Genomic DNA, 27,049 nt, shown 5'->3' with positions numbered 1-27,049 from the left:
AGTATCTTTGTGGAGATAAGTTAGTTCTAATTGTGAACTGTAAATTCAATTCACAGGGCTCCTGCTACCTTTACAGTATCAATATGCTTAATAATATTCTTTCTAGGATGTCAATGGGTTTATTGATTACTTTTAGAAACAAACATAGTTAACAGTATATCACATAACTTCAAGGTTATTCTTTAAATGTTCTCATTTATACTTAAATAGTTTTACCCTGAATAATTTTTTTATTTTATTGTTTAAGATCCTTGGTATCAGAAGTCAAACTGAATTTCTTTTCTTAAAACCAAAAATATTAACCAAATTCTGAACTTTATTAGTAAGTTTGCACAATGCATGGACTTTCTAGTAAAACCAATTGTAAAATGAGGTCATCCTTTGGAATCTATTCAAAATCCAATGGCCCCACAAATAAACTCTATTATAAAGTTGGAAAGGTGTAATTCCATGTATCAATGTGCTCATCTAACTCAGTTTAGGAATGCAGACCAAGAGTATAAATCAAAGATTTTCTTGACCACTTTTGAGAAATTCTGTTATAAGGGGAGGTGAAGACAAAAGGTGGGTGGGGGAGGCGTCTCCCTCCAATTTGGGATAGAAATATTTTTTATACAATCATCAAACTGGAGAAATAAGGTTACATGATATATTCAGAACTGAAAAGAAAAACCCCTGTATTAATTAATGGATACAGAGGTATTCATAGGAAGTCTCTTCGAAGATTCATTATGTCTTTTAAAGAATATCAATCATGGTTCATAATTACATTGATTTGATTTCTTACCTGTATCAGAAAGGTGGCTGGTCTTACATAGGAGATCTAATTTTCGGTTCCACATACATAGGTCATTCCCACCAGAGAGCCAAATATCTAGTCTCTGAAGAACAATTAAGCACTGAAAAATTCATTTGAAATATCAGTTTAGAACTTCATGCATTCATTGGTGGTTTTTAAATATGTCCACAAGTTCTGTGAAACCATTCTCTTTAAAAGGTGGAGTTTAAGTTTCCCACCCTTGAATGTGGACTCTACTAAGTGACTGGCCTCTAATGAAGAGAATATAGCAGAAGAGACGGTGTGTGACTTACAAGACTAAATCATAAATGACAAGGTGGTTCCTCCTTGCTCTCTCGAATCACTCTAGGGCAAACACACAAGCAGCCAAATGGAGAAAGATGCACATGCAAAAAAGTGAGACCCCTGGACAACAGCCAGCACTAACTTACCAATCATATGAGTCCCCTAGGAACCTCCAACCCCAGTCAAGCCTTCAGATGACAGCAACCTCATAATACACACTGAGCCAGAACTGCTAAGCTGCTCTTTATTCCTGACTACAAACACTGTAAGATAATATTTATTGCTTTAAGCAACTAAGTTTTGAGGTAATTTGTTACTCGGTAATAGATAACACACAAGGCTTAAACTTCCTTTAAAATAAAACAGAATATATGACCTTAGTTTTTATGTAACTCTCAAATTAATACCTCCTAATTCATTTAGGAAAATGAGTATTTCAAGTCTATAGAAGTCCTTTACCTTTAACAGTACTTTAAAGTCCACACCTTTAATCATACTCCTCCCACTCAAGACTCTGATTGAATAAAAGGACAAGAGTGAGGGAGAAGAAGAAGAAAAGGAAAAGATTCTGATAGTCTTGTCCAAGCTAAGTGTTGTCTTAGCTTTTAAAACTACTGGAACAAAAAGGGTTGAAAATAAGGCAGTTTCTATTTTAAGAATCCCTACCCTAATTTCTGAATATTTAATGTATCATTATTTTGCTCCCTTTGATTGCTGAATAATATCCCATTATGTGTATATAGCACATGTGTCCATTCTCAGCTGGTAGACATTTAGGATATTTCCACTTTTGGATTATTATGTACAGTGGTGCCATGAACATTCATCATGTACAAATTTTTGTGTGGACATACATTTTCATTTCTCTTGACAATGAAATAGGAATATGTAGGAGTGAGACTATTGGGCCAAATGATAACTCTTTAAGACAGCTCTACCATTTTACAATTCCACCAGCAATGTGTGACGGTTCCATTGTCTCCACATCCTTATCAACACGTTACTGCCCTCTAGTGTAAGTGAAATAGTATTATATTATGGTTTTGACTTACATTTCTCTAATAACTAATGATGTTGAGCTTTTTACATGCTTATTGGTCATCTGTATATTTCTTTGGGTAAATGTCTTTCAAATTGTCTACTTTTAACTGGGTTACTTGTCTTTTTATTGTTGAGGGGTTTAAGTTTATTTATTTTGATTGACGACACATGTGCATGAGTGGGGGGGGAGTGGTGGAGAGGGAGAGAGACAATCCCAAGTAGGCTCTATGCTGTCAACACAGAGCCTGATGCGGGGCTTGATCTCATGAACTGTGAGATCATGACCTGTGAGATCATGACCTGAGCCGAGACAGAGTCGGACTCTTTAAACGACTGAGCCACTCCTGTGCCCCTTTACTGCTGTTTTAAGAGTTCTTTATATATTCAGGATACAAGTTCCTTATCAGATATATAATTTACTACTGGAGCTAATAAATGTTTGAATTTGGTTATGAATTTAAGATTTAGTATATAGATCATGTCACTTGTGGATACAGTTTTATTTCTTCCTTTCCAATATGGATACCCATTATTTCTTTTTTATTGCCTATAACACTGAATACCATCCTTGTTTTATTCCTGATCTCAGGAGGAAAAGTATTCAGTCAGTCTTTCACCATTAATATGATGTTAGCTCCAGGGTTTTCATAAATTCCCTTTATTAGACTGAGGAAGTTCTCTATTCTTATTTTGTTGACTACTTTTACCATGAGAGGGTGCTATCAAATGCTTTCTGTGCATCGATCTAGATGATCGTATGTTTTTTGTCCTTTACTCTTACCGTAGTATGTTATAGTTACTGATTTTTCCGATGTTAAAATGGGATAAGTCTTATCTGGTCATAGTGCAGAATGTTTTTATATGTTCCTAATTTGGATTGCTAGTATTTTGTTAAGGATAATATACTTCTTCTGCTACTTAATATCTTATCAGAATTTTCCAAACTTCTTATGAACTTTCTAAATACCACTTTTAGCATATGTATCTACCATAATTTAACTATTTTCCTGTAAGATATTTAGGATACTGCCAATCATACATTTATGAAATATATTTGCAATATACATTTCTGTTCATAAATCTCTGCCCAATTTTTTTTTTTTTTTTTTTTTTTTTCCTTTAAAGAGTTTACTGTAAGTAGAGTCTCTGGGTCAATTCATGTAATCATTTAAAATTTTCATTAATAATGCCAAACTGTTTGCTAGGAATATCATCAATTTAATAAAAATGCTAATTTCACCACTTCCTCGCTAATACAAACCCTTATAAAAACTACTAGCTCAAAAAATAAATAATAGCATTTCTTATATTTATTAGGGATCTGAATTTCTTTGATAAATTATCTGTTAAAGAATTGAACCACTGAAATGAAGTGAGTGAAATGATACTTTTAAACAATCTCTTATGAGAAACATGATCACAGCAGGAGTATATACAACTGCCTAGCTGACTAACATTATAGTAAAACCTCTTTAAAAAATAAATAAGATACTTTTTCATGATCAGTTCCTATAAACAGTTCATGAAACAGTTCACCCAAAGAATTTGTGCACAATATACCAAAATTTTCTCCAGTTTTCCTGTTCCCTATTCTTTCAATTCATGTATTTTCACTTGAAACCTAATAGCCTCAACTAGCAAAAATATTTGTAACGTATTTTAAAGAAGCATCTTTTCAGATCACATAAAACAGAAATTTTCATCAAATCAATATTTTAATAACTCCCTCAAAGACAATCCATTGTTAAATTGGATACAAGCATTTCTGGGCACTTTCTTCCCCCAGAAACTCTACTAAATTGATAATGAAGAATAGCATAGTAGCATGAGATGGCTACCAGAGATGCTGCCTTTTAGGAAAAAAATCAAATACTTTGAACACTGAGACACAATTCTTTTTACATTAAAAAAAAAGTGTAAGCTCAAATAAAGAGACAAGGTATCTTTAAAACAAATAAGGTGAGACACGTGGGTGGCTCACTTGGTTAAGCATCTAACTTTTGATTTCAGCTCCGGTCCTGGTCTCATGGGTTAATGAGTTCAAGCCCCGTATCAGGCTCTGCACTGACAGTGTGGAACCTGCTTGGGATTCTCTCTCCCCAACTCTCTCTGCCCCTCCCTGCTCTCTCTTTCAAAATAAATAAATAAAAACTTTTAAAAAATAAAACAAGGAAACATCTCATTTTAGAAGACCCTTTCCACCACATTTGCTGACATTACTGAAAAACAGACACACTTTCTAAGAAGACCTAAGAATTTCTTCTGTAGGAATCCAAGTAACCAAGTCTTCTCCAAATTTGTTTCTCCAACATGTGGCAGAGTTCCTATCATGTAATAAGCTCCAATTATTATTTGTTTGTAAAATCAGTGAACCTAATAGTAACAGCCAATTAGCCATATGACAGTTCTTTGGAATTAAGTAATTGATAATGTCTTATTTTCAGGACCTTATAAAAGGCAGAGAATGAAGGACAAATAAATCCATGTTTTTAGTTCAAAGTGTAAAGAAAACAGACTACCTACTTCTATAGTCATTCTACAACTAGTATGTCTTCCTAGAATTACCTACAAAAACATACTAGGTACTAACCTTTTCCTTATCTTGCTATATATTCACCCCTTGATCTAGTTCCAAATTCAAACATTCCAACATTTTATATGCTCCCTCAAAATCTAGTCTTCCAAGAATCAAATGACTATAAGTATGTATAGAAGAAATAATTCTTAAAACCTACAAAAGTAACTTCATCTACTTATTGAAGATTTTTGCTGAGAAAAAAAGACAATTACCAAAAAATATCAGCATAAGATTTTACCTTTACAGTAGACTGGAAGCATGATACTTTCTGAACTTGCCTGCCAGTATCACAATCCCATACCTAAACTTATGTTAAGAAATAATTTCTAAGTAAAACATTAAAATCTAAATTAAGAGATAAGTTTTCTAATAATTAAATCACAAATGTTACACTCTTAGTTAAAAAAATATTTAAATAAAGTATATTTACCATCTATACTGTTACTAAAATTAATTCATATAATGAATTATCAACTCAGCATATCAAGCTTATAATCTAAAATATGTTTGAGGTAAATTTTACTACCGAACTATCAGAAAATGTCAAGGAATGAATGATCTAAATACTCAATATTTATAGGCATTAAATATTCCAAGTGTTTTCTCCAAAATAGTCCACCATGATTTAATAAACACTCAACATAAAGTATTTACACTAAAAACAACCAGTTCCATTAATTCTTACTGAAACCTCCTTCAACATGCATGGCACATTTACTACTATTATACTGATTGACAAAAGCCAGTAACAGTGTATTACTTGTACACATTCTTAAAATAATTAGAGGACCTTCTATGACTGTCCAAGGTTAGTTTGACTTAAGGAGTATAACCATTTTCAAATTTTTTATCCCACTTCCTATGTTAACATACATTCTACACCATGTCTGAGCACACGTTTACATATAGACATTCATGTATACACAGACACACACACACACACACATATACATACACACATATGTGTACGGACAGACTGTTAAGACTATTACCTGACAAAAATTAAAAATTTACCTTCAGCATTTAATTAATGAAGTTTGTTAACAGTGGAGACTCAAGCAGCCTGGAACTGGATTTTTAACAAGAAAACTCATTATGTGAAGCAAATGACTCTATACCATTATTTACAAGTAAAGTTCATGCTGATACTGTCTCAGCTACTCATTCCTGTACTATACTAATTCAGTAAGTGCCTCTAAATATTATTATAGTACCTTAGGGATGGTCTAATAAAAACAAAGTATTTTAGGGGTGCCTGGGCAGCTCAGTTGGTTAAGCCTCCGACTTCAGCTTAGGTCATGATTTACGGTCTCTGAGTTCAAGGCCCGCACTGGGCTCTGTGCTGACAGCTCAGAGCCTGGAGCCTGCTTCGGATTCTGTGTCTCCCTCTCTCTCTGCCCCCTCCCCCACTCATGCTCTGTCTCTCTCTCAAAAATAAACAAACATGAAAAAAAATTTTTAAACAAAGTAGTTTAAATTCTATTTTTGGAGATTATACTGATACTAAAAGCAAAAGCTTTAGTGCCTAAACTAATATTTGCCTCAATTGAACAGTATTAATAAAGTTACACTGACCTAAACATACATAGTAATACTGTTTATGCAATATTGTCATCACCACAGAATATAGTTTACCACATGTAAATCGTACCTGGAAGTTTTTTCACCTACTGACAATGTGTCTAGAAATCACTTGAGTGAATGAGCTCATTTACAGTGTGTCAAAAAGTTTGTCCTGGTTGTATAGAAGCCCAGGAAACATCTACTCCTTTGGACTTACTCCAAAACTTACTTCACTAATGCTTGAAACTATTTAAAACAGAACTCTCAGATAAGCACAGATGATTTAAAGCAAATCTTTGATACCTTTTTAAAAAAATAAGTAAAGATTAGTTTCCATAAGTAACTGGCCATTAAGGCTTTCTTAAATCTAATTCCTCATACAAATATTAAAGGCTGAATTTTAAGGAATGTTTAAGGAAAATCTTTTATAAAGGCAGTATTATACAATGGTTGAGAGTTCTGACTCTGCAGTCAGACTGCTTGCTTGCTGCCCTATAATGGCTGTGTGACCTAGGGGCAAGTTACTTAATTACCCTCTCTGTGCCTCTTTTCTTATCTGTAAATGAGAAAATACTTACTGTAAGAATTAAATGGGCTAATGTATGTAATAGGTAATATATGTAAAAATATGTGTAATATATGTTAAACAGAACAATGCCTAGCACACATAAGCACTCTATAAAACATTACTGCTGTTATACCTTAAATTTTTACCTAAAAGTATAGAGGGAAGATAATTTACTCTTTTAAAACTGCTTTTAAACACTAAATATTAATATTAACCACTGAGGAGATGGCAATTCACTTTTCTGCCAGACTCAGATGCTCAGAGTTCTTACGGGTTGGGGCCATTACATTTCTTTTGCTGTACAATGTGGTATAGAGGAAAATGTGAATTACTCCCCAGTCCAACTCATCTTTGTTTCTCTAAATTGAAAAGCAAATGGAGATAAGTACTTTTAAGCCTAAATTCTCCCAATTTCTCCATTTTATATAACTTGATATGATAGTAACTCTGGAAAGAACTTTAGTCATGCGGTTTCCATCAATAATAAGCCTTTAACCTATATCCAGTCTAATACTTTCAGTTGCCTAATACTTTTAAGAAGTGTATTATGAAGGCTAAAGCAAAATCATTTTTTGCTCAAATTAATGTACAGACAAGCCCCAAAAGGCTAAAACTAATAATGTATGTACTGGTCTGTTGGGTCACTATAGGTATTTTACTCTCTTCCAGATTTAAGGATACAATAACTGTTCTATCAGCAGAGGCTGTCAAGATCAGTTGATTCTTTTCTTCACAAACTTCCAAGGAAGGAAATGTAATAATGGCTGTAATCTTCTGAGTGTGCCCATTAAGTTCCAGAAGTTTTTCTCCTGTCTGAAATACCAATAAAAATTTTAATAGGCTCATATTATATTCATAACTTAAATAATCTTAAATGACAATGTTAAGAAAAATCACCATATACAAAATACATAATTCCATTTTTAATTACTTAGATGTTATACTTTAACCTTAAGCAATCAAATAGAATCTAAACAGGTACTGGAAGAGTAGCCATAAATAATCTTAATTATTTGCTAATAGAAAATATTAAATTCTAGCATATTTTATATGAAAACTTAAAAGAATATTTTCCTATATGGTTTTTTAGACATGTGTAAATCAAGTATAAAAATATCAGTAAATGATCAGTAGGAAAAAATAGGGAGTCTGCATTATCCTTAAGTATTTGTTATCTAAGTCTCCACAGTTTAAATGTTGAAGGAAATAAAAGCATGACAACACAATATATACACTATATACATCCAATAATATATCAACTGTTCATAAAGTCAGTCTCTACTCCATTTCTAACACCAACAGCTATTCTTACCCATCCAATGTCTTCATCTATCAGTATCTCACTGATTTTTCCCAAGTAGTAAACATATAAAAATCCTAAGTAAATATAACAAACTGCCAATCGTTCCAAGGTTGCAGTGTTTCATGAATGTGGTGAACATAATGGTAAATAATTGCTTTAATCATGGGCAAAACCACTGAAAAATAAGGATCTGACAGAGTCAGACCAGATGCCAATCCAAATTAACAGTGAGAAGATAAATGCTTCAAAAGGGAATAATTTGAGCATCAAAGGATCAGGAAGAGAGGTCCTGGAAAAATGTGATGAAGCTTAAATATTTTTCACAACAAAAATTAGTCTTTTATTATATTACTATTAAAGTCAAACATGAGAATATTATACAATTTTGAAATAAAAATTGTATCTCTCACAAAAATCAACACTTGATTCATTTTCAGAATCAGTGCATAGTTGTTGATAAGTTTTGTTGAATAAGATTAAAACTTTTGTTTTTGTAATTTGGCATTTGTTTCTCAGGAAAAAAATCTTAATTCAAAACCTTTCTCTATTATGAAATATTGATCCCCATTTTAAATGGATTCATCCTAAGTAGCCTTTTTAAACTATCAATTAGTCGCATTATACTGCTATGCAGGTACATACCTAGATAGTGTTTATGAATGCATCCTCAACTATATAGTCAAATCTTTAAGTTTTGTTTTTTTGTTTTGTTTTTTTACATTAAAGAGAGACAGAAGGAGGGAGGGAGGGAGGGAGGGGCAGAGAGAGACGGAGAGAGAGAATCTCAAAGAGGCTCCACACTGTCAGCACAGAGCCCAACACGGGGCTCCATCTCACCAACCATGAGATCATGACCTGAGCCGAAATGAAGAGTCAGACGCTTAACTGACTGAGCCACCCAGGCACCCCTACAGTCATGTCTTTATTACACAATCCACATAGAATTTTTAATACACACCTGGGCATTCCACACAACTACAATTCCATCATCACCAGCAGATGCAAACCTGGGTAGAGAAAAAAAGTGAAAAAAATCTCTGGTGACATTTATTTGCTAAAATAACTTACAAATATCAGAATTTATTAATGGTATTTTAACTTACTAATGTTAATTCAGGTTAGGTTAAACTAATTCAACAAATACTTAAGGAATATCTTCTGGGTTTTAGGCCAGGTACAAAGATAAATAAAACTGAAGATGCAAAGATAAATAAAACCATTCAGAGTTACAATCAATCAGCAGCTAGAACTGTAAGAATAAGGGAGGCCTATAACTAATCTTTCAAGTCCTTCCTGGCTTGAATTATGATGAAACCCTGACTTAAGTGATAGGAAACTAAGCTGAGGAAGAGCTTCACTTGATGGGAAGTGATATTCCAAGAATGGAACGAAGGAATCACTTTCTCACGTAAGTTCATTATTTCTATTATTTTCTCTGCAAAGATGTTTTAATTAGTTTCCTATTTAAAGCAAAGATCTCTCCTTTTTTTCTCTTGGCTCTTGGTCTTTCCATGTAAATACCATTTTTTTTTAGTTTGGAAGCTTTGAGGTTTTTTGAAGGTTTTTATTTTGTTTTTTAGTGAAAATGCTTGAAATGCAAAGAAGTAAAGGAAAGTTTGCTTGCTGGCATGAAAAAAAGAGCTATGATGAACCCGGTTATAGCTTCTTTCTCCTCTTTACTTCCCATTCACTATATATAAAGGAACAATTATCTATACTTTGTAGAGTAGAAGTTATCCATGATAAAAACACTGTCAAGAAAAGTAATTTGTTATACAGGATTACTCATCATAGTGACTGCATTATAATAAAATCAAGAAAGCACTGTTCTCAAGCAATGTCCCAACACAATGGTTTACAGCAATCACACTGTAAGTATGTCAAGTAATTTGTTATTAATAATGTAAGTTTGTAAATGATTCTTTAATAAATCAAAATTGATCCAAAGTTGTTCCCATAATATCATTTTCATTCACTTGAATTCAAGGTTTGCTTTCTGAATACGAAAGAGAGAAGTGGTATTACAGAAAGCCAGCTAAGAACTGTGTATAACTGGCCCCTTATAGTTAACAACCATTAATAAATGATAATCCATTAGCAGCTATGGCATTTAGAAAACATGTTCTTCCTTGCAAAACTGTTAGTGTGTTTCATAAAATCTGGGTATGCCTTGAATGTCTTCATTGAAGTAAACATTGTTAGGCACAGATGTCTACTGTTGGTGACCTGACACACTACGACACAAAAATTATTTTGTTCCTGAGATTATCTGTTCCAATGAATTTTACCACTATATGAGATCCATAAAATTTCACTACTTCAGTCATATAACAATTTCCTTAACATTCCAAACTGAGCTTCAAGTTCGAATTTCTCATACTCACTTTTTTTTTTTTAATTTTTTTTTCAATGTTTATTTATTTTTGGGACAGAGAGAGACAGAGCATGAATGGGGGAGGGGCAGAGAGAGAGGGAGACACAGAATCGGAAACAGGCTCCAGGCTCTGAGCCATCAGCCCAGAGCCCGACGCGGGGCTCGAACTCACGGACCGCGAGATCGTGACCTGGCTGAAGTCGGACGCTTAACCGACTGCGCCACTCAGGCGCCCTCATACTCACTTTCAAAGTCCCATAAGTAACTGCTATCTTCACTGGCTCTGACAATTCCCACACTCAGCACTCATTTCAAAATCCTTCAATTACATCTCCTACTACAGGAGCTAAGAGATTATTCAGGAGATGGGAAATTGGTCAAATACATTCTTACCAAAGTCTATTAATAATTTTTTTAATATAGAACTACGTTATCTTTTTAACAGAAAGGACCTTCAAAACTTCCTAGGTAACTAGTGAGAAATCACCTGCAGAATTATTTTTAAATCCATGCCTAACATTTATTCTTATTTCAAAACGAAATATATAAAAGATCTGGAGATTTAAAAGAAAACAAAACAATCATTTTTAAATTAAAAATACAATTTCTTATTTAATAACATACATTTTTCTGAATCAGAATAGTAAACAATGCCTGAGTACCAAAAATAGTTGCTGGATGTCAATCTTTAATAGCTTATGTTTCTAGGCCTATTGATTTCTTTTTATTTGTATAGTGATGGTGGGGAGGCAGGACTCAAGGTCTTAAGTTTTCTTTGGTATAAAACATCAATTTCTATTGATTCTTGAAACTCTTATAATTGCTTTTCTCCTTTCTAGAAGACTGCAGGTTTAAAATACATACTTTTTCTAACCCTGATTTTTAACTTCTCATTATTGTTTTATCGTGTCTGAATCTCATGAGTTCACAATGAGAGATGATTGAACAGTTGAGAGTTTAGAAATGATAGAGCATTTCACCTCAAACTTTAATTCAATCAGTAGTGAACAAAAGTTAAATCTAGACAATGATCAATAGTAATGCATGAAATCACAGCCAATTTTTTATTGCTCAGAGGTCAATTACCCAGTTGGTGGATTAATCAGGCCTTTATTTTATTTTTTTATTCTTTATTTTTCTAATAAATAAGTACTTATTATTACCTCCTCTAAAGAGAAAACATGAAGCTTAAAAATACACATCAATATCACTTTGCTACATATTAGTATCTCCCATAAAATAACAAAGGGTTGGGAGATCATTCACAAATTATAATTAGCCATGCTATTAGGATGGATAATTGAAAACTAGCTACACTTCATCAGTTTATCTTAAAGTAAATCAGTTTATCCTAATCAGTCAAGTACATACTTCAGCCATCTGCAAATCAAAAATGAAAATTCAACCCAAGAATTCCTAATAGTAAGATACATTATATAATTGGTAAACAGAAATAATCAACTATAAAAAAGGACTAATTAAAATGTCAATAAGGTTTAAATGATTCAATAGAAGGAAGAATTATAGCTATATTGCATTAAAATTATAATAATAATTTTTAAAACATTCTAAATTAGTAGAATCCAAAGATTCACATCTGAAGATAAGGTTTTAAGAGAAATGCTTCTTTACTGATGGCACAAAATGTATTTAGTGAGATTCATGCTAGGTGACGAAAATATCAAGATCAATTACATGTGGTTCTTGTTTCAAGATCTTAAAATTCAGCGATTGTTTAGAAATGTGCTGTATTTCATCAAATCTAAGATATCAATTATAAGACATTCTATTATTTTATGGATTATTAAGATAAAAATACTGCCAATTATAACTGAAAGTCACCATCAGATATATACTGTTTCCAAATTTCAGAGAGGTTAAAATAGGAAAAAATAGTCTTCTTAGAATCAATGTAATAATTGCCATATTTATTAATGTTTATAATGTGGCACTTTCTAGTCCAACAAAACTCTGATTATCTCCAGCAGGTTTAAAGCACTAAAGAAATGTTTTTTCAATGAATGAGCAAACATTTAAGTGTTGCAAGGGCTCTGTAAAATAGATAATCATTCAGTTTATTAACGTAACCTCATTTTTTTTCTTTTATCATTGTTAATATATCTACTGTCACAACAAAAAGTAAAATTAAAAAAATTTAAAATCCAGCATCCCACTCCACACATGGAATTCCTTTTATTTTTTTCAAGTTCCTGTCCCATATTTATGTATAATCTTCAACATGAAACCACATCTTTAAAAAAACTCAGACTATACAATTAAATGACTAAGCAAAAACTATATGCATGAAAAGAAGTTTAACAAGGTGAAGCATGATTTAAAGACCTATAAAAAAACTTTTAGAATGTCCCATCTTTTCCTCCCCTAATCATGAGAACTAAATCTACCATAAGAGTTGATGATTCACTCATTCATTCAAGAAATATTTATTAAACACTATATATTAAGCATTAAATATAATTATATTTGATAATACATATTTGATATTGAAAATAAAGATTAAAAGGATAGTTCTTACCCTTGAAGAACTCAGTCTACATTACTAAGTAATGCTACAGGGTCCACATCATGAATCCATTGAGAATTCTCATTTACACTCAATTTAATTTATAGAAATCATTCCTTTTAAAGGAAGGTGTTTAACCTTCCCTTTGAACATCTTAGAGAAAGTGCTCTCATTCTTGCCAACTGTGAACTGAAATGTACAGCAAAGCTTCACAAAGATTTGTATAAAATATTTTCACAAGAATTCCTATGTCTATTACCCAAGTGCTTATTTAATAGTTCTTATTCATTTGAATAGATTTCAACTACGTCAAAGGTGGCTACAGATACCAATATAACCTTAGAGGATATAATGAAAAGTACAGTCCATAAACCTGCACATAAACTTTCCTGTATTCAATATCTATATAATCATAAAGCACTTGAAAAATAAAAACAGAACATTATTATGGCAATACAGAAAACACCTATAGTTAACTAACTTCCCACATAATCCACAAATGTAATACATGATGCAACTAAAGTAGTATACATTTTTTATAATAAAATAGAGTTGAAAAATGGTACTACAATACCAAAACCAAACACAATTGAAAATATACAAAAATTTCATTTAAAATAGATTTTTACTGGGGGTGCCTGGGTGGCTCGGTCGGTTGAGTGACCAACTTCGGCTCAGGTCATGATCTCACAGTTTGTAAGTTCAAGGCCCACATTGGGCTCTATGCTAACAGCTCTGAGCCTGGAGCCTGCTTCGGATTCTCTGTCTCCCTCTCTCTCTGCCCCTCCCCACCTCATGCTCTGTCTCTGTCTCAGAAATAAACACACATACATACATACATACATACATATACATACATAAATAAAATAGATTTTTACTGGGGCTCCTGGGTGGCTCAGTCATTTAAGCGTCTGACTCTGGGTTTTGGCTCAGCTCATGATCTCATTGTTTGTGAGAGTTCGAGTCCCTCGGGCTCTGCGCTGACAGTGAATCTGCTTCAGATTCTGTTACTCCCCTTCTGCCCCTCCTCTGGTTGTGCTCTCTCTCAAAAAAAAATAAACTTAAAAAAATAAAAACCAAAATAGATTTTTATTTATCTTTTTGCTAGAACTACTTGAAGAAAATCAAAGAAGTATGTAGAGACCTGTAGAGAAATAAAAGGGAACTTGAAAGCATTTTCATGACCCAGAGACACTGATGTCATTGATTCTTTCATTAGATTTACTTGAACATGATTTTTTTTTTTTCCCTTAAGAAAAATGCATACATCAGGGCGCCTGGGTGGCTCAGTCGGTTAAGTGTCCAACTTTGGCTTAGCTCATGGTCTCACAGTTCGTGGGTTAGAGTCCCGTGTCAGGCTCTGTGCTGACAGCTCAAAGCCTGGAGCCTGCTCAGGATTCTGTGTCTCCCGCTCTCTCTGCCTCTCCCTCGCTTGCACTCTGCCTCTCTTTCTCCAAAATAAACATTAAAAAAAATGCATACAACTACATAACTCTAATATGTCAATGTCTGACATCCCTCTTTAGTTCACATACGTTGAAGGTATTGGAAGATTCCATAGTTTTCATGGTCATTAGGAAAGGTAAACCCTTTGTAAATTCTCCCCTCCACCAAATCACAAACAAGAAGCTAAACTACGCATCAAAGTTTTCAAGTACTAGAAAACCAAAACTCCCTGTGATTTCTATTAAAGGGAATCTCTAGGGGTACCTGGTTGGCTCAGTTGGTTAAACATCTGACTTCGGCTCAGGTCATGATTTCACAATTGGCGGGCCCGAGCCCTGTGTTGGGCTCTGTGCTGATAGCTCAGAACCTGGAGCCTGCTTTAGATTCTGTCTCCCTCTCTCTCTGCCCCTCCTCCCTCATGCTGTGTCTGTCTCAAAAATAAAAATGTTAAGGAAAAAAAATTTTTTTTTAAAAATTTTTTTTTCCAACGTTTATTTATTTTTTGGGACAGAGAGAGACAGAGCATGAACGGGGGAGGGGCAGAGAGAGAGGGAGACACAGAATCGGAAACAGGCTCCAGGCTCCAAGCCATCAGCCCAGAGCCTGACGCGGGGCTCGAACTCACGGACCGCGAGATCGTGACCTGGCTGAAGTCGGATGCTTAACCGACTGCGCCACCCAGGCGCCCCAAGAAAAAATTTTTTAATAAAGGGAAGCTCTATTCAACTGAGCTCAAGTTTCTGTGAAAAAATTTCTAACTACTAAAGAAACATCTTGGCCTCTGTGCCCCACCAGTTAAATTAGCGTGTGAGAATGAACTGAGCATGCTCAGTTCAAATCCTTCAGGGCTTTCTCTGAGGATATGTTTATACAGAGAGGGAACATTCTGGTTTGCTCTTGTTTTTGAGGTAAGCTTACATGTGAGTGGGAAGCCTGCAGATGTCCATGTGTACCAGTGATTTGAGTGATATGTCTACCCACCTCAGGATGAAGTATGAGAAATCCCACAGCAGTTGTATATCAAAGCCAACATCCTTTAATCCAGCTTTTTGCCAGTTATTACTTAATATGTTCAGGTCCATCTATGTGATTCCTGCATCCAATATCTAAGAAAAAGTTTTCTTGTTTTTTCATCTTTAAGTTTTATTTATTTTGAGAGAGATAGAGGAAGAAAGATGAAAGTGAGGAGGGGAGGGGCAGAGAGAGAAGGAGAGAATCCCAAGCAGTCTCCACGCTCAGCACAGTGCTGATGCAGGGCTAGATCACACGACTATGAAATCATGACCTGATCTGTAATCAAAAGTCAGACGCTTAACCAACTGAACCACTCAGGTGCCCCTTTAAGAAAAAGTTTTATATTCAAACAAAAATACCTTTCAAATTGGCATTTTTATTTCCTCTATATCAAATATATATCATTTTTCAATTTTTCATTATGGATAATTTAAATGTATATAAAATTGCAAACAGTATGACAAAAGTCATCATCATCAGTTACTCGTCATCAGTTACTCATCATCTCTCTTCAATTATCAACTCATGACCAATATTGTTTCATCCGTACCACACCCAATCCCCCCTCTGCAGATTATTTTGAAGCAAATCCAATTAGCTGTATTTCATCAGTAAATATTTCAGTGTGACTCTTTGAGGAATCCTTTACATCAGAGTTACCATTTAATTTCTTAATGTCACCACATACTCAGTGATCATACTTCCCAATCTCATGATTTTTTTTAATTTTATTAGGAGGATCTAAATAAAGTTCATAATTGGAATAACTGATATAGCTTTAAAGTCTTTTGTTCTATTTATTCTTCATATTTTTCTCCTTGCAGTTTATATACTCCAACAGGAAATGTAATTTCTCATAGTCTTTTCTTTGTGTGCATGTAAGGTTAACAGCCATCGGTAAACTCTCTAAATTTATTAGAAGTTGCAAAATTACAATATTCCAATTCCACAATTTTTCCTAGCCTGAACTCTTCTATAAAAAGAAATTTCCTCCCATCAATTATTTTTGATCCCAGATACAGTCTGTATAGGAAAGGCAATATAGATCTTGCAGATACCCCTTCAGGAGAAGCTGCCCAGCTCTCAGAAAGGTGATTACCAGCCTCCACCTGTTGACTTCAGGGTCCATTTCAGTTTTGAAGCCAAAGTCATACTACCTCAGTTGGCTTCCAGGTAATGGAACTTAAGCAAGGTGGTGGAAGCCAGAAGCATGTTCCTGGATGACCCTCAGCTAATGACTAAGCAAGGCAGGGTTAAAAGTCCCAGTTACTTCTATCCAACATAGAATTCCCCTAAAGGGCATTCTTTCCTCCAGAGCTCCCCATGGGGCCTACAGAGACTTTGTCAGATCTAGACCATAGTCTGAGACAGCTCCCCTTGTCCAATCCTGCTTCTTTCTCTGTCCCTTCACTGGTGTTTCTAATAAACCATTTGCATATTTAATTCCATTTTGTTATCTGCTTTGCAGGGAACTCAGGGATTAAGAGGGTCTAAATCACCTTGACTATTGATTTCTATTCTCTGAATATAAGGAAGATATTCTTAGCTTAAGAATATTTTCTTAAAGATATAGCATACTGTTAGTGAATTATCAAACTGTACTGAGTTGACTTAGTTTCTTGTAAATGTACAGCTTCACCAGCTATCCTAAGGGCACATTTTGTTCTCCAGTCTGGCATTTCATGGGTCACCTGATTCTTTTCCAGTCATGATCACCATCCTACATAACCTTGTCTGTTTCCTGGAGGAGCAAGGAATGGTCAAATGAGCAACAGAAAAAACTATTCTTAAAATGTGTTATGAACTCAGTTTAGTTTAATGTGTCAAATGCTAGAGTATTACATGCAATTTTAGCACAGTCCATTATTTGGAAGACTCTTGCTGAGGCTTAGCCTTCTTTAGTGATCTCCCAATCAATATGACCCTCACTTCATGTTCAAAAAACACTAAAGAAGAAAAGAAAAGGCAGCTGTCTGTTAGGTTATACAGGATTTATTTGGTATCTTCAAAAACCAATCTGTGAAAATTTTCCACTCACTGATTTTAGCTGAGCCACCAAGAAAACAAGAAAATCCTTCTGCAAAATTCTCAATAAAATGATATTATCTAAAGACCTGAAGCGTGAAACCTGGATTACAACAGCTGACCAAAAAACCAGAATGTAAGGTCCATAAAAATTAAATAAAAAACATAAAATATAATATGTATTTATTTTAAAACTGAAAAGGTATTTCTGTAATTTGACAATGCAAAAATAATATACATCTGGAATAGTAAAGATAATTCTAAATTATCTAAACTACAAAATTGAGAATGAAAATGCTGTGCTCTTAATTCCATTTAAATAAATACTTATACAGTTTGTATATTTCTTATATCTTTCTTACCAGTAGTGACCATTTAGTTTTTTTCTTTCAGTGCAGAATTCAGTTTTTTAAAGCAAAACACAGATTGAAAGTTCTACAGATCTGTGACTGACAGAAAAACTTCCTAACTAGATGTAAATTTTGGCATAGTAATAACTTGAATACAAATAATTAAATGTGACTCATGTAGTAATATCTTCACTTTATGGCAAAAGCCAAAATGTAAGTTTTGCATCCATTTTTAGACATTTAGATTCAGTGCGGTGGGCAGCAAACATGGCCACAAGTTATTCTCCCTTTGTCTAGCACCATTTACAATAGGACTTAGTTGCTTCTCCCCTCAAAAGGTAGAGTTTATTTACCAACATAGTGAATTTGGCCAGCTCCTGACTTGCTTTGGCAAACAATACAGCAGCAAACACCACAAAGACGTGAGAAGAGCTTACAACAGGGCTTTCCCTTCCGTTCTTATGAGAACTCCATGATCACTACGTGCACAAGCACTTGAGCAATCTTATGAAGAGCGATCCCAGTCATCCCAGCTGAGTCCAATGTGAATCACCCAGCCCAGCCCATTTACCTGTTGACCAGAGATGCATAGGTTAGGTTTACTATCTAACTAAGATCAGCTGATCTTGGCACAGATGGAAAACACCCACCCAGCTGAACCTAGTCCAATAATTGGTGAGCTAAGTAAACAGCAGGCTGTATTAAACCACTAAGTTTGGGGTGGTATTTAAAAGAGCAATATATAACTTGATACACTTATCTATAACTTTCTACGTTAACAGAACATTTACTACATCATTAAACAACTTATTTATACAGGAACATCACTGTGGGGAAAATGTAATCAGATATTAGCATTTTCACAATGATCATTATTGTAGGTGATGGCCTTTTCTGCAGATTCTTACTCTAACTGTGTAATAAAAGCCAAGAGGACATTTCAGAGGACAGGTAGTAACGAACATGGAATCTTAACAGTTAATCTATATAAGAATTTAAAGATCACATCCTGAAAGTACACTGTATATTTTTATTTAATTTTCTTACACAACATGATCTGAGGATTCCTTAAGACCCAAATATTAGTGATTATAGTCTAAGAAACTACAGTAAAACTTTGGTTTGTGACCATAATTCGTTCCAGGAACATGCTTATAATCCAAAGCACTTGTATATTAAAGCAAATTTCAAGAACCATTGGCTCACTTGTGATCATGCAATGTTTGGAGTCACACACTACTCATACTGCAAGACACTGCTCATTTATCAAGTTAAAATTTATTAGAAATATTTGCTCATCTTGTGGCACATTTGCAGAACAAGTTACTCACAATCCAAGGTTTTACTGTATTTGGGTTTTTTTTAAACCTGCTTAGCAACTTACTATGGTAAAACATGTAAGGAACTTTAGCTGTCCAGGGGCAGAGTGGCTCAGTGGCTCAGTAGGTTAAGCATCTGACTCTTGGCTTCGGCTCAGGTCAAAATCTCATGGTTCTCGAGTTAAAGCCCGGAATCAGGCTCTGCACTGACAGTGTGGAGCCTGCTTGGGATTCTTTCTCTGTCCTTTCCCTGCTCCTGCTCTCTTTCTCTCTCTCAAAATAAATAAGTAAACTTTAAAAAAAAAAAAATTTAGCGGTCCAAACATCCCATGTTTCCAGCGATGCTTAGCTTCAAAAATCTGACTGGCTGGCTGACTAAAAAATCAGAGTGTCTCTTAGAACATATGAGCAATGAATACTACCAAAGGGCTGAAGATTCTTATATTATGATTTACATGTTATGATTTGTCTGGGTCATATCACAACAAAACAGTGTTGGAAGGCTATTAATATATATGAGGTCAATCTTTTCAATCAAAAGTTGAGGAACATAGTGTTGTACAATAATGTGTCAGGATTTTGTCCCTGGTTTCTAGAAGGCAGCTGGGCTCCTCAGAACTCACCTGTTTATGCTAATGAGACGATGTAGGGTGGGATCCCTACACAATTAAGGATAGGGGCTGGCCATGTGGGAAATAGAACCATGTAATTAAAGGTTTGGTGCTGTGAGCCCTGGGATATCAGCCTGACCCTCCAACCTGAGGCTGAAGTATGGGCAAAGGGCAGGGAGAGAAGGGCTGGAAATTGAGTTCAATCAGGTGGCAAATGACTCAATCATTCCTATGTAATGAACCCCAATAAAACTCTGGATAATAAAAACTCTGGATACTCAGAACTTAAGTGAGCTTCCTTGTTGGTAATACATACTGATGTGCTGAAGTGTGAGTGGCCTGGGACCCCTAGAGATTACAACTGGCGACTGATGTGCAGAGAGTGCTGTGCAGGACTGTGTCCCTAACCTGTAAAATTTAATCTAACTCCAGGTAGTGTCATACTTGCACTGCACATGGGAAAAGCAATACCAAAGACATTAAAGAAAAAAAAAAAAAGAGAGAAGACAAGGCTAATAGACATGAGAAGTGATGGTCAGAATTAGGAATAATCACAACAGCAGTCACCCATGGAGTCAAAAATGGAAAAAAAAAAAAGTATCAAAGGTAAAAGAGAAGATTAGAGATGATAGCAGAAAAATTGAAAGGAACAACAGACGGGGGTTAGGGAGTTAGGATGGCATGAAACATGCACACTTAATATTGTCTGTAGGGTCATATTCATTCATTTAACAACTATTAATCACATGCTATATGTAAGGCACTGTCTCAGGTACCAAGGATACTGTAGTGAATAAGAAAAACATGCCTCCCATGAAGTTTAGATTCTAGTGAAGACAAATATTAAGTAGTTACACAACTACTTAGTTACCTCTAAGTTACTAATTAGTTACCTCTAATTGTTATTATGCTACATATTACAAAGGATAACCTTTAGTTGACTAAGGGCTTAATAAACAGATACATACATCAGAAATGAGCTAAATCTACAATCCTAAGACCTGCATACTTCATCTCTATTTGCAGTTAAACACAGTATTATCTCAGTTGACAAGAAAGTAAATAATGAACATTTTAAAAGGATTTCCTCATTAACATAAGATTCAGATTAAATATTTACTTTCTACTAAAAATAGCACATTCCTGGTAGGTACTTGATAGTTAAACATTTCCCATATTTGTTTCTCAAATTTAGTTTCACCTTAACAAAACTCGTGTAAAATTTGTTTACAAGCAAATTTTAAAGTCATACACTTCTTCTAAACTAACAAAAAATTTTCCTGAGCAATAAAAAACAAAAGAAACTTCAAATAAAAATAACCATCAAATCACCAAATATGACATGCTGACTTCTGGGCAAAAAATGACTTCAGACGCGTATTTCATTAAGATGCAGATGTCAATTTCGAGTAAATAGTTGAAATTTTTACATCAGATGATCAGATTTGAAATTTTTAGAAAAGATGTATTAATTATGAAGCTGTTTTCAAATATACAATTCCCTAAAAGCTCTTTCCAAACAGTAGGCAACTGGACAACTAGAGCTTCTTACCTGTATTCATCTAACTGTACCAGGAACCGTACAATATCATGATGAGCTTTCAGTACAAGCAGTTCAGTGTAGGGATTCTGGGTTTGTTCTTCACCTATTGTCTGTAAGGGAGATTTCTTGTATTGGATAAAAAGAAAACAAAAACAAGAGAGAAAGAGAAATTAAATTATTTATGATAAATAACCATAGCGAAAGAAAATACCCTACTTCATGGTGTACATCTAAGAATATAAGACTTAAAAAGCTATGATATCATGTTCTAATACTATATATGATTTCCCCTAATATCAACTAACTGCCAATTTAACATAAAATATTTCTCTTAACCACAAATTCATGAATTTTTTCTTCTTTGTTAGAAGTGACCTAAATATAATCCTTAAACTCAGATCATCATTCTTCAAATTGTTATCTAAAAACAATCTAAAAGGGAAGAAAAAAATCTCACTCTTGCATTCATTTTAGTATTTTCAAGTCACAATATATTTACAAAAAGGGTGAATTTTATGTTAAGGAGACTGTATCTCAATAAACCTGACCTAAAAAAATCAATGGGCCAATCTAACTCAGTATTTTAGAATGAGTGTTTCTCAGTTAAAACTTGACAACAAAACTGCAGATCAAAAGGGTAAAATAGAGACTACAACAGTGCCTAGCCCGTTATGGGTACTCAATATATGATTGTTGAATGAATAAAAGAAAGGATGAAATCCTTTGGAGTTGATAAATTCAATAAATTCCATTTTGGACAGTAAGTCTGATAAAGATAATTGCTAACAGAGAATTAGGTCACAGCCCATAAGCCAGACACTGTGCAAATCATATACGGCATATAATTCACTCAACAATTCTGTAAGGTAGGTCTTATTAACCTCATTTCTGTAGTCAAACCCAATGCTATTTCATGATAAAACCTTTGTTCTTAACCTCTGAACTGCAATTTCTCAAACTTGCCACTACTGAGATTTTGGGCCAAATAATTTTTTGTGGTTGAGGACTATTCTGTGCACTGTAGAATATTCAGCAGTATCTGTAGTTTCTACATACTAGATGCTAATAGAAATCTAACCTTCCTCATCCTGAAAATCAAAAATGTCTCCAGACATAGCTAAATGTCCCCTAAGGGCAAAACATCCCACCAGAGAAATACTGTGAAACTAGAAGTCTGGATACAAAGTTCTCGCATAAATTAAGGAAAATCATTGGTTCCAACAATGCGCAAATTCACAACAGTTATACAAAACGTGGAACTAGCATGCCTAAGTGTTTTCCCCAAAAAATCATCCCCAAAGCAGTGGGTGCTTTCTATTTATCCCATCTCACTTCTGGCAGTGGTTCTGACTAGAAAAACAAAACTGAGATATCTGAAAACTGTATACCACTTGCCCTAAATGAAAATTTATCAGGAAAGGCAGAATCAGTTAATCTAATTATATGATTCATCAAATAAATGGGTTAATTTTGAATTATCATGTCACATAAATGATAATTTTCTACAACTTTTCCATAATCCTTAGGATTTCAGCCTATCTGAAATGAGTCTAATTTGAAATAAATGCTTTTAATAGACAGTAAGCCTCAACTGCAAAAATATGAGGAAGTTAAAAGTGAGAAGTAAGGTTGCTGACTCACAACTACCCAAATTTTTCATTTTTAACAATCTAAACAACTACTTCCTATGAGAAATAACGGGAATTCAACACAAATTCTAATTCTCGGTGGCATACAAAACCTTTCAAGGTTCCAAAATTATTGTATTCAGTCTTTCAAATATAAATTTCATTATAGTCAACTCAATTATTCAGGCCCATGAAGAAAGCCAGACTATGGAACCAAAAAACAGCAGTTAATTACAAAATCACTTTTTTGACTTTGAAGCATATAAATTTTTTAAAATACTTCTATCCTTTTTTGTTCTTGGGTAAATAATCAAATATTCTATTTCCTGAGCAAGCATCAGTTGGTGGGAAATGACACCAACTCTAATAAACCTTAAGTAGAAAGTTGCAGTCACCACTTGTTTCTCGTAAGCCAGATACTTCTATAATTGAAATGAAGCTAGTTTAAGCACGGAGAAGGCTAGCTGAATGTCCTTGAGCCTGCTGTTGAACCACATCAGATTCAGTTACCTCCTTTTGAAACAGGGATATTTAATTCTCAGGATCTTAGGGGGATCAACAGTTCAGACTAGCCACAGGAAGGGCGTCCCCCGCACGCCCGCACGCCAACCCCGCCCTTGCCGGCCTCCGAACCCGCAGGCCCCGCCTCCGCCCGGGTCTCCCGCGTCTGGATGAGGCACTGGACTCTGACAAAAGCCACTGGTCAGACATGCTCGGCCTCTGTGGCGGCAGGCAGAGTCGCCAGGGGGTTTACCTCGGCCAGTCCCTGAGGTTCTCGGCCTCCCCCGATCAGCCATCGCAACATCCGGGCAGCGGCAGCTTCTCGCTGGGCCCAGGACCCAGTCAGCCTGAACTCTGCGCGGGGCTCAGCCTTCTATCTCCTGGGCAGCAGCGCAATGGAGACACTAATACTTGCCGCCCCAGATTTGCCCCGGGAACGAAGAAGTACAAGGCGAAGCCCAAAGAAGAGGGAATATTTGTGTCCCCAAAGCGCTGCCCTACTCAGACACAGAGGGCTGGTTTGGGGCAGCCAAAAGCTAGAATGGCGGAGGGGATTCAGAGGCACGCGTAGCACCCAGTGAGCACGCGCGGAGGCCTCTCCAGGTTAGCGCTCGGAGTTTAGGTAGCTTCAGCGGCCCCTGGTGGACATACGTAACACAGCACTTGGAGTCCGGAGAGCAACCAGTACCAACAGCCTCCTCCTTCTTGGTTGGCTTTTGACCTTCACTTGGCTGGGGGGGCTAGAAAACTAACCTCTCCAACCCTCTGGTTTCCTAAAGAACTGGCAAGAGAAGGTGTACTTCAGTAGATTCTGCATCTGGACATATCCAGTGGCACGTGTGTACACCAGAATAAATCTGACCAACATTTATTGTGTGCTGTAGTAGAGGTGCTAAGTAAGGCTTTACATAAATTCTCATGGTAATGCTATAATACCTAGTTCATTACAAAAAAAAAAAAAAAAAAGCCTGAAGCTCTGAAAAATCAGTAGTTTATCTAAGTGACTACAATGAAAATGGAATACAATCTCCATGCTGCTCCAAAACTACTGCTCTTGTCTTTCTAACCCAGAATCTCCCTAAATAATAGAAGGCACTTTAAATCGTCTGTTGTGACTACTAGATTTTCTTAGGCATTCAAAGGGTTGTGGTCCTCTACTCTGGCTGCCTATCAAAATTATGAGGTAGCTTTTGAAAAACACACATTTCCAGCTTCCACCTCAGACTTAACTAAAACAATCTCCATGGTTAGAACATAGGAATTAGGGCTTGGGGAAAGTTCTTCAGGTGATGAGTAGCAAGGTTTGAGGATCACTGGTCTAGGGACTACTAATACTTATGTCTGTAAAAGTTCGTGCATATATTTGCATATGTGATTATTAGGTTCAAATGAGGGTCCTAGCAGTAAATTCATATAGAGAACCTACCACAATTGTCCCAACCACTGCATTAATTCAAAAACATGTACTGGGTACAGATGCACCAAGATCCCAAAAGCAGTAAAATTGCTGCTCTCTAGGATCAAAGCAGAATGTACTGGACACCACTAATAGAGGGCCATACCCTCTACATGAAGGTATGTTGGCTATAGGCAGCTGATCAATGTAACTACCAGTCCCTGGAGAACTGGAATCTTCTGTGATTCATCTTTGTATTCATTGTGAATGCACTTGACAAAGGAACACTCAAAAAGGTCAGGAAAAGGTTGCCTTCAGTGTGCTAGCCCAAAATTGTAGTCTGTATGCAAATAAAGATAGACCGAATAGAGACTGACTAGCCCCTAGTAAAGGGGGACTCATCTTAAGTGAAACAAAACCCAGAAACACCAGGATTCGGGTCCTGGAAGGTCAATCTTCAAATCAGGCAACATGGTTGCCCACGTAGACTAAATTTTATCCTTCTGAGCTTCCATATTCTTGGTGGGGGAGGGGTTCCCACTGCCTCATTAGTCTGATCTAAGAACACTTTTCTGGTCTCTAAAGCACTGGTCCATGGATGAAGATTTTCTCCCTTGGTTCCTTTTAGGGCAGCTGAGAAAGAAATTTATAAAAGATTCTATGAGAGTGACCTCGGAGAAACTGGAGGAGTAGGAAGCACCAGGAATCCCCTCTCTCTACCTAGACAACAAATGTACTGGCAGACTTAATATAAACTATTTTGAAGCTCTAAATTCTATTTAAAAGTTTGCAGCTTTCAGGGGAAATCTTGGCTAGCACAGAACCCGGCCATCATTGTTTCAATCCCTATTGACTACAGCTGCTTACAGGGCATTTAAAGGAATAACACATCTTTAGGTTTCTTCCCTGCCCTTTTCCTTATTTTGGGCCTTATATTAATTTAAAGATTAAATCATTCTGGGGCGCCTGGGTGGCGCAGTCGGTTAAGCGTCCGACTTCAGCCAGGTCACGATCTCGTGGTCCGTGAGTTCGAGCCCTGCGTCAGGCTCTGGGCTGATGGCTCAGAGCCTGGAGCCTGTTTCCGATTCTGTGTCTCCCTCTCTCTCTGCCCCTCACCCGTTCATGCTCTGTCTCTCTGTCCCAAAAATAAATAAACGTTGAAAAAAAAAAATTAAAAAAAAAAAAGATTAAATCATTCAAAAGCAACCACATACATAGAGAAATTTAGAAACCCACATGTGCACAGGGAAAGACACTGGCTTAAATAAAGACATGAGGAGACCTTGAGCTTTCAACTCAAGCTAATCCCCAACATAGACACTTTTCAACATTCAAAAAACAAAAACAAAAACAATCAAAAAACATCAAATTCTGGGGAAGGAGGGAAATCTGATTTCCAAAGTTGACACATTAAAAGATTCAAATGTCCAGTGTTTTCAAAAAACAAAAAACCAAAGGCATACAAAGAATCAAAAAGTATGGCCCATTCAAAGGAGCAAAATTAATCAACAGAACTGACCCTGAAAAGCCTAGACACTGAGATTACTAAAGACTTTTTTTTTTTTAATTTTTTTTTCCCAATGTTTATTTATTTTTGGGACAGAGAGAGACAGAGCATGAACGGGCGAGGGGCAGAGAGAGAGGGAGACACAGAATCGGAAACAGGCTCCAGGCTCTGAGCCATCAGCCCAGAGCCCGACGCGGGGCTCGAACTCCCGGACCGCGAGATCGTGACCTGCCTGAAGTCGGACGCTTAACCGACTGCGCCACCCAGGCGCCCCGACAAAGACTTTTTTAAAACTGTCTTTTTATTTTTATGTTTATTTATTTTGAGAAAGAGACTGAGAGAAGAGAGTGGAGAAGTGGCAGAGAGAAAGAGGAAGAGAGAGAATCCCAAGCAGGCTCCACACTATCAGCACAGAACCTGATGCAGGACTCAATCTCACAAACTGTGAGGTCATGACCTGAATTGAAAATAAGAGTTGGATGCTTAAGTGACTGAGCCACCCAGGAGCTCCTAAAATTGTCTTTTTAAAGATGCTCAAAGGGGGCGCCTGAGTGGCTCAATCGGTTAAGCCTCCGACTTCAGCTCAGGTCACGATCTCGCGGTCTGTGAGTTCGAGCCCCGCATCGAGCTCTGGGCTGATGGCTCAGAGCCTGGAGCCTGCTTCCGATTTTGTG

At 35.8% G+C, this 27,049-nt stretch overlaps 1 protein-coding gene across 5 annotated transcripts in view; it reads right to left on the bottom strand.

The window, feature by feature from the left end:
• The window catches only part of WDR41 (WD repeat domain 41), a 190,987-nt gene that overhangs the window by 24,214 nt on the left and 139,724 nt on the right, over positions 1-27,049 (bottom strand). For 3 of the 5 annotated variants that reach the window (XR_005783104.1, XM_040450260.1, XM_040450280.1), the window contains 5 exons: positions 21,353-21,468; positions 9,096-9,144; positions 7,516-7,647; positions 4,942-5,004; positions 788-899 (listed from right to left, as the gene is read on the bottom strand). Coding sequence is in view for 4 of the 5 variants with exons in the window: in XM_040450260.1 (XP_040306194.1) it covers positions 788-899; positions 4,942-5,004; positions 7,516-7,647; positions 9,096-9,144; positions 21,353-21,468 (472 nt within the window). In the remaining variant the exon portion in view is untranslated. Of the gene's footprint in view, positions 1-787; positions 900-4,941; positions 5,005-7,515; positions 7,648-9,095; positions 9,145-21,352; positions 21,469-23,725; positions 24,044-27,049 lie in introns of those variants that run through there. The other 2 variants (XM_040450273.1, XM_040450263.1) reach the window with 2 other exon arrangements.

This window comes from Herpailurus yagouaroundi, unplaced genomic scaffold (assembly GCF_014898765.1).
Source record: "Herpailurus yagouaroundi ecotype Mexico unplaced genomic scaffold, PumYag 29, whole genome shotgun sequence".
In the NCBI taxonomy this organism is placed as follows: domain Eukaryota; kingdom Metazoa; phylum Chordata; class Mammalia; order Carnivora; family Felidae; genus Herpailurus; species Herpailurus yagouaroundi.
Note: the sequence above shows the minus strand (reverse complement) of the source record. Positions and strands in the feature narration are given on the sequence as shown.